General features: G+C 41.9%; 1 protein-coding gene across 1 annotated transcript; it reads right to left on the bottom strand.

The window, feature by feature from the left end:
* Nucleotides 1–668: 668 nt before the first annotated feature.
* Nucleotides 669–8,449, bottom strand: LOC146960733 (protein SON-like; the record flags this gene model as incomplete). Its single annotated transcript, XM_085772106.1, has 10 exons — nucleotides 8,249–8,449; nucleotides 7,984–8,118; nucleotides 7,802–7,888; nucleotides 6,977–7,234; nucleotides 6,739–6,849; nucleotides 4,474–4,590; nucleotides 2,040–2,187; nucleotides 1,422–1,490; nucleotides 901–1,016; nucleotides 669–815 (listed from the first exon to the last, which is right to left on the bottom strand). Coding segments are annotated over exons 1-10 (1,359 nt in total), but the record flags the coding sequence as incomplete, so codon positions are not given.
* Nucleotides 8,450–8,840: the final 391 nt, after the last annotated feature.

The raw sequence follows: 8,840 nt of genomic DNA, 5'->3' as shown, positions 1-8,840 counted from the left end.
TTAGCCCTGCCAATCTATGATAACCATGACTACTTACAAAAATGTGCACACAGAAATAGTAATGTTTGTCCAATCATTGGTTTTATAGACTTTACAAACATCAGATTAGTCTAAACGGTGAAATAGTGTATAGCGAAACTCTCGTCTGTTGCTATTGTTCTCATGCTGGTTTTCTACCCGGAAGTATGTGTCTATATGTGTTATGTATGTATGTCTGCATATGTATAAATTAACTTCATGAATGATATAAAAAATGTTGCATGGCGACAAATGGCTGGTGTGCAGCCATTATTTTAATTTACTTTATTCTATTTCTTTGTTTTGATACATACTACATTATTTAATTTGTAAAAAGGTTTCTTGAAAAAAAAGGGGTAGACTACACGAGTTCCCTTCTTTCTGCCTCCTTTAATTCAGGAGTTGGCTTTTTTTTTTTTTATTAAACTACTGTTTTTCTTTTCTTTTTTCAATGAACAAAACAAATAATTAAACTAAACTAAACTATATATATATATAAATACAGTGAAGGAGTTTATGAAGCTGGATACAATCAGAAGAGGAGGATTAAAGATGACAAGTGGACCAAGCTGTCTGAATATTTTACCAACGCCTGATCTTTTCTTCCTTGAAGCCAAGTGGATGTTTGTTTTGGTTTTATACTTTTATACATGGGAATGGGGCAGATGGAGTTTGTCTTGATGTTTTGGTATTACCTCTCCCAGAGCCTGTAAGGCGACGGTAGCAGCCATGGCCTTGGCGTGTTTCTTGTTGGGACTGGCTGTCTGAGGCTGGTAGTCCACACCGTTCACAGTCACCTGGAAACAACACAACATCTGGATTATAGCACAATAAAACAACAACTCAACAGCAGGAACAAAAGCTCCAGTGAAGTGGTGGCACCTTGAAGAGGAAGTTCTTGCGGTGGTCAGGACCGCTGTGATGGACCATGACGAAGTCGGGCTGCATTATCCGCCTCTTGTTGCACAGCTCGATGAGCGCTGACACTGGGTGCTTCCCTGTAAACCAAGTGGATGTGAACATTATAGTCTATAGTTTTCTATAATAAACAGTATCTTAAGGCCACACATATGGTTCCTTTGATATTTTATCACATGATGACATATTGTGGCTAATTTCACCTACAAAATGTCGGTGAAATACACATTTTAAACTATGAGCACTGAGACAAAACAGTCTTTGTGTGCCAAAACCAGCAAACAGTCAAAGACGGAGTTGTATTTACTGTGAAATGTTGATAAGACAGAGAGTCAGGCTTATCTTAATTACAGAGAGAGATGGGAATTTATATTTTACATAGATGATATATATATGATTTATTTGGTATTTAAACGGTTGGTTCAGGAAGTAGTGGAACAAGGTTAAAGGTCACAGCAGCAGGAAGGTTGTGTATGTATATTTACCCATCAGGTCCTTGGTCACCACCAGACCTCCAGTCTGCTTCTGTGGCTTCTCTCCTTCAGCGACCAGCCCTGCAAACACAAACCATCCGTTCAAAAATGTGGCTCTGACTTTGCAGCTCATTTTCATCTGCAAACTTAAAGGGATAGTTCAACATTTTTGGCAAATTGGCCCATTGCCATAATCCCTATAGTCGTATTCGTTGTTTTAGAGGTAAATACAGAGACTGCTTGATGAAAAACTGCCCCCGACAGAAACACGCATCAGTAGTTTTGCATGAATTTCCCTCTAAAACAACTCTGTCTGGTAACGTTGTGTTATTATCTCATAGCGTGGTGAATGTGCAGGTCACAACTTGTCCACCAGAGCGTTGTGTAGTTGTTGGATTGTGTATTTGATGAGTTTGATGAGGGAAACCAAGAAATCCCATGAGCCTCCGTAGCGTAGCTCTGAGCAGCTTGCAGCTCTGCTCCGCCATTCTAAAAATAGCTTGCACCGACAATTAAAGGTAACAAACCTACTGCTAAAACTATTATGGCAATGGGCCAGTTTGCCAAAATGTTGAACTATCATTTTAAGACTGTGTGTGTGTGTGTGTGTGTTCCTCTGTGGCCTCACACCTTTGCGGTCGACCTTGAAGTCTATGATGATGGGCTCCACGGTGCCCTCGCGGTTCCTCCCCAGCCCCTCCCCCGTCCTCCAGCCCATCTTCCTCATCAGGAACTCCCCGACGCCGCCGGACACCGGAGCCGCGCGGAGGAACTGGTCCTGAAACAGACACAAGACATAGAGAGAGAGAGAGAGAGAGAGAGAGAGAGAGAGAGAGAGACGGTGAGGACGACGGAGAGCTGAATACAGTTAAAAAAGTAAAAAAAAAAAACAACCAACCAATTAATACGGCTACAAATCAACCAAAGAAACAAAAAGTGGTAAAAAGTTATTACAGTATAGCTAAAAACCAAATAACCAAATCAGCATAGAGTAACAAAACCAACCAATCACAATAGGACAATAAGCCTTGAGGACTTTAATGGTCCATAATGTATTTAAAGGGAAGTTCTAAAGGTGTTCAGAAATGGCCGTTTGTCCTGTTTGTCGCGCCTCCTTCTACAAGTTTCCACGAGTTGCCGCACAAGTTTACCCGAGTAAGGAAAACAAATTTGATTGGTCGTTATCTAGCAGGCGGGATATTCAATGTTTGGGGCGAGACCGAGCTCGGTGTGTGTGTGTGTGTGTCTCGTTTGACGTTTGATTGCCGGATGACGGAGCCAATATCAGTGGCTGATGAATCGTGAGAAGGGTGACGCATAATCCGTGTGCCTGCATTATCCAATGCGAAAAAAAATACCACACTTTCATCCCAGATTTACTTGAAAATAGAATTTTGCACAAAGTTTGGGCTGCATCGTCTGATAGATGAGTTATTACTAGGGCTGTCAGGCGATTAAAAAAAAAAATCTAATTAATTATAGAATTTGTAATTAATTAATCTAATTAATCGCATTTTAATCCTATATCTGCTAAAGTTACCCAAATAAAGAATTCAAATTCTAGGACGTTACAAAATTGTATTGCATGACTAATCAATTGAATACACCTAGAAGAGAAGATTTGAAATCCACATTTTTATTGGTGAAGTGCCTTTCATAAATGAAATTTAAGGGCTCTATGCAGCTCCAGCACTTCCTGAATTTCCTGTCTTACATTATTGGACACACTGATTAATCCAGGTGTGTCTGAGTAGTCACAATGGTCAGACACACCTGGATTAATCAGTTTGTCCAATAATGTAAGACAAGAAATGAAGGACCTGCCTTCAGGAAGTGGTGGAGCTGTGCATAGAGCCCATTAGGTCAGGTGAGGAACCGAAGCGCAGCGCCCTGGAGCGGAGGCAGTTTCAGATCACACACACAAAACACACAAACAAACAGGGAAAGAGCGAGAGAGAGAGGCAGAGACGAGTGACGAAGTGGCAGAGACGAAGTGGAGGGAGTTGTTTGACCCACAGCACACGGCATTATAATTATATTAGGTGAGTACAGTAAATAACAGCTGAGGAGCAGAGGCGCTTGCGACCGCCGCGGAGAAATCAGCGTCTGGTGTGAACTGGAGGGACGCGGCCGCTCCGCTTCGCAGCGCTTCGGCGTCCCTCTCTGGCTGCACATCTCGGGTTGTGGGCGCCGCTGCAGCGCTTCAGTTCGCCGTCTGTTCTATTTTTCACACGAGCCGGAGCGCTGTTGTCAAGCTGGATAGACCAGATCGTACCAGACAGGAAGTCGGGCTCAGAAAAGACGAGAGAATCCGGTCAATTTTCAAAATAAAATAATTAAATGATGATTAATTAAGTTGTTGCTTGTCCGTCTATTTGTCAGTTGCGTCTGCACGCGAGACACACACATCCATTCATACAGAGCTAGAGACAGACCTGTGTGTGTGGAAAACCAAGTACAGACGGGTAGAGATGCGAGTGGAGTCGATGTTTGACCGGCGGGGAGAGAGCCAGCCAAGCGTCTGTGAGGACGAGCGCTGCTCCCGCTCCGCTTCCGCGGGCAGTGCGTCCGGGCTGTGAGTCGCGTCCATGTCGGTCAGCCTGCTTTGACTAGCGACGCAGGTGGGAAGTGACCAACACGTCCGGACAAGTTCCTCGGTGCTATGCTACCGTGAGGTGCTACTGCCAAGTAGCCAGGGTCATTCAATGGGCCAAATTTAAAGTGCTGACGCACTGAATTGTCACTCAGAATTAATTGCGTTAATTTTTCTAACGCGTTAATTTGCGGTGTAATTAATTAATCTAATTAACGCGTTAAACTGACAGCCCTAGTTATTACACTAATGTTAAGACCCACAGTGGAATCAAATTCATTTTTCTTTTTCTTTTCTGTACTCCTTTAATGGTCCATAATTTGTCCAAAGGGAGGTTTTAAGGAGAAAATGCAACAAACAACACATGAATCTTATTATGTGTCAAAAAAAGAAACTACTCAATATTTTCCACCATATGCCAAAAGGTGAGACCTTATAGGATCTGTGTGTGTGTGTGTGTGTGTGTGTCACCTTCTTCAGCCATGCTTGTGGTCCACTGGTGGACAGCTCCTCTGAACTGAGGACCTGAGCCCCCGTGGAGCCGGTGAACAGACCGGGGACGGTGTTGGACTGGGCCCAGGCGTCCACCTGCAGAACCACAACACGTTAAAAACATCTGCACGCCTCCTTTAAAACGTGGACATTTCCATGTGGTGATTATTTATATACAGCTCTGGAAAAAAATAAGAGAGCACTTTCACAAATGTTTCTTAAAAGCATCTCTACATTTATGACAGTCATTCTTTTCTTTTCTTTTTTAAACACCAACACGAACACAACTCATTCTACTTAATGAGACACTGATGAGGTCATCACCTGAACCACATCTGGTTTTATAGGAAGATTATAAATAATTATAGCTGCTGCGCAGCGATGGGTCGGGTCCGGGCTACTTTTGGGCAAATTTAGGAAATTCTGAGCAACAAACAGGAGAATAGGAAGACAAGACAGTTGACCTTATAATGTTCAATTTGCATCAGTTGAGGATTGAACCCACAACCTCGGGAACCAAAGACCGTTGTCTATCGCACTGAGCTAATTGACAAGTGGCATTCAACAGTGGCTTCACAAATTGAGTAAGCCATTCACTGTCGTGTAGGCAGATTTGAAACCACAGTAAAAAGAAAAATCAGTTTTTGAGGTAAAATAATATGTATTTGTCAAACATCTACTATGAATCAAAGATGTTAGGAGCCTTTGCACATGGTCCAGTCCAAGCTATTTAGATTTTTAAACTTAGAGGCTTTCTGTGACACGACAATTAGGACAATTGTCTTGTATTTCATGTTGAGGACATCTGACATATCGATCTGTCATCATCATCATCATCACCCTTGCTGGGTCTCAAACTCACAACCTCTGACACCAAGAACCAGCTCCTAACTCGCTGAGCTAATTAGCTGGTAGTGAGACCTGCTGTGTAGCTTCATTTATCCACTCAGGTGAGTCAGTGCCCGGGCAGCTGTTGTCAAGACAGATTTCAAAAATGGTCAAAAAGTCAGAAATTCTGTTATCTAAACAAAAATCTGATAATACATAAATTGCATCTAGACAGCAAAACAGCTTGAGGACATCTGACATTTTGATCTGTCATCATCATCATGACCCTTGCTGGGTCTCGAACCCACAGCCTCTGACACCAAGAACCAGCTCCTAACTCACTGAGCTAATTAGCTGGTAGTGAGACCTGCTGTGTAGCTTCATTTATCCACTCCGGTGAGTCAGTGCCCAGGCAGCTGTTGTGATGAAATGGTCAAAATTTCAGAAATTCAGTCATCTAAACAAAAATCTGATAATACATAAATTGCATCTTGACAGCATGAAAATGTTGGTGATTTGTTTTTCATGATAAGTGTTTTGCTTCATAAGAGAAAATATGATGTTTATAAATTCCACACTCACATTGACTGCAGTTGTTCCCATGAGAGCAGAATTCAAAATGTTCTCAAAAATTCAGTTTTTGAATCAAAATTCTGATATTTGCTAAACTTCATCAACCATGACTCCAGAATATTCTCATTTTTTTCAGGAAGTTTGAAAATGTATTTAGCAAGAATTTGATGGTATATGTTTACAGTACTGTTTACAGTCAAACGTTTTCATGCACTGTAGGCTCAATTTTTGCTTAATCAAAAATCCGAGAAACAAGTTTTGTGGAGGACGGTCTGGAGATGCTCTGTAGCAAGTTTGGTGTCAATTGAGCAAAAATTGTGGGAGGAGATACATTTTAAAAGTTTTACAGTTATTGAAAAAAACAGAGTGATGGACTTCATAATTTGTAATAAGTTTAAGTGGACAAAAGTTTCAGCAGTATTGAGGCTACATTGTGGTGAAGTTTCAACACTGTAGCATCTACCGTTGGTTTGGTAGGAATTTTTAAAGTTTTTAAATTTAAACGCTTATTGTGCCCCCCCTAGGAGGGGGGGGCACATGTCCTTGGAGTTGAGTGAATCTGGCATGGGTTTGGATGTTTCTGTGAAGTTTGGTGAGTTTTCGCCCATGGGAAGTATGACTTCCTTGGAAGAAGAAAGAAAGAAAGAAAGAAAGAAGAAGAAGAAGAAGAAGAAGAAGAATTCCTAGGAATACAATAGTGTCCCGGCAGCTTAGCTGCCCGGACCCTAAAAACCACTGCTGGGGTTAAACATATAGTAAAACCAGAGAAACTGATCATTTTGGGAGTGGTCTCTTATATTTTTTTCCAGAGCTGTGTATTGTTGTTATGGTGCTGTTTTCTACCTGCTCCTGTGCACGGCTCAGCATGCAGATGGCGCTGACGTCGTAGGGGTTCTCCGCTAAACGCCTCTGAGCTCGGATCCTCTCGGTGACGGCCTGAGATATGTCCACCGGCTACAGACACAGACACAGACACAGACACAGAGACACAGACAGAGAGAGAGGGAGAGGAGTTTCACTTTAAAGGCTCTGAAGCACAGACACAGATCCTGATGGTTTGAAGAACACGTGCATCTCGTACCTGCAGCACCGGGTCAGGAAACACGCTGTCGTTCACCGGCGGCACCAACGTGGTCTGGTCGACGGCCTCTGGTGAAGCTTCTCCTGCTGCTGCGGCTGCTGCTGCTGCTGCTGCTGATGCTGCTGCTGCTTCACCTGAAGCCGAGCTGGAAGCCGCTGTGGGAACGCTGCTCTGGGTTTTCCTGGAGGCGGCTGCAGCTTTCTCTGTTGTTTTATCAACCGGAACCCATTCTCCGTAGGCGCCCAGTGTCTCGCCCTCCTGCAGAGGGAAACACATCAGAGCTTTATTACTTGGAAAACTGCCAGAAAACATTAGGAAGAATGATGTACATTTGTTTTTCATAAGAGTAGCATTAATTAAACAAATAACAAGAAATTGGTTAAAAGATGATAATTTAAGTAACTCCAGATGGAAGGATCTTGTAAACGAGATATACGGGATGGAAAAAATAACAATGAGAATTATAAATCAAGTTTATATTTTTGAAGAAAGATGGAAAAATGGGGGAGGTATATAACAAACAATATAAATATGTTTCTCATATATATTTTTTTCTTTTTATATCCTTGTAATGAACTCCTTGTTGAACTGAACTTTGTTTTTTTAACCCCTAACCCTATATAGGCATATGCAATTGTAAGTAAGTACTCAGTCTACAGTTGTTATGGTGCCTAGTGCATATACTGATGAAAATGTATCTGACTGAAACATTATGTAATCATTTGAATTAGTTTTTTCACACTTTGTTAGTTAGTTGTTTGTTTTTTATGTTATAAAATCTTCAAAAAATGCAAAGTAAAACCACAGAGCAGAGTGAAACCTGACCTTCTTCCGATGTTGGGATCCTGAGGACACAGGAAACTCCTTGGCGATGCCTGCATCACTACGCACCGCCGGGCGAACCGTCGTGTTCTGAGGGGGAAACAGAAAAACATGTTGATCCTTCGTGTTTTAGGTGAATTTCTAGACAGTTTTTTTTTGCATCAGTTGAGCCAAAAACATGTTACATTGATGCTGAAGCTGATGGCTTTCTGCTCTCGAAGAGCCGCCGCTCCGAACGGTTTCCCATCATCCTCTTCGTCTGAAATGTGAGGCACAGCCACCGGCAGCTCTCCTTTACTGTCCACGATCATCTTGCACTTCTACAAACACACACACACACAAAGCAGATTAATTGGCGTTTTTGCAAAGAATATGTAGATTTCCCTGTGAGTTGATTTTCTTTTTCTCTGTGTGCAGTAAATACATGGTGAGCTGAACTCTAACTCTTACGTCAGTGAACTCCTTAATGCTGATGCTGTTGGCCTGCTTGGCCACTTTCCTCTTCACTTCCTCCAGAGCAGCGATGTTGGGTTGCGTAGCAGCAGGAGGCGGCTTGTTGGTGATGGAGGGCAGTGAGAGCAGCGAAGACAGAGTGCCCATGTTGGACAGAGCTGCTGTCATCGTGGCTGAGGGAGACAGACACAGAGAGAGAGAGACACTGAGAAAGACAGCAGCAGCAAGCTATCTTTATTTAATCTATAATCATTATTATTTGTGAGGTTGTTGCTATAAAACAATAGCTGTGTTACATGGGTGCAAAAATCCTATTGATAATCAGATTAATAGGTCAATCAGAGTCAAAATGTCTCATGTAAACACCTTTACGGATCCGATTCAATTGCCGATCGGATCGCTATATTTAGCGTTCATGTATACAGATCGAATGATTGATTGATTTCTTTATTTGTGTGTAAACGACAATGTTAAAAAAAAAAAAAAAGATAAAATAATAACATAATAATAAAGGAAATAAGTGAACAGCAAAAATGTATACACAAAACAGTAACATCTCATAAGCAACGCAGTTTACATGAGCGAAAAT

This window comes from Trachurus japonicus, unplaced genomic scaffold (genome assembly GCF_045865225.1).
Source record: "Trachurus japonicus isolate A0001 unplaced genomic scaffold, Traja_1.0 AP030055.1".
NCBI lineage: Eukaryota > Metazoa > Chordata > Actinopteri > Carangiformes > Carangidae > Trachurus > Trachurus japonicus.
Note: the sequence above shows the minus strand (reverse complement) of the source record. Positions and strands in the feature narration are given on the sequence as shown.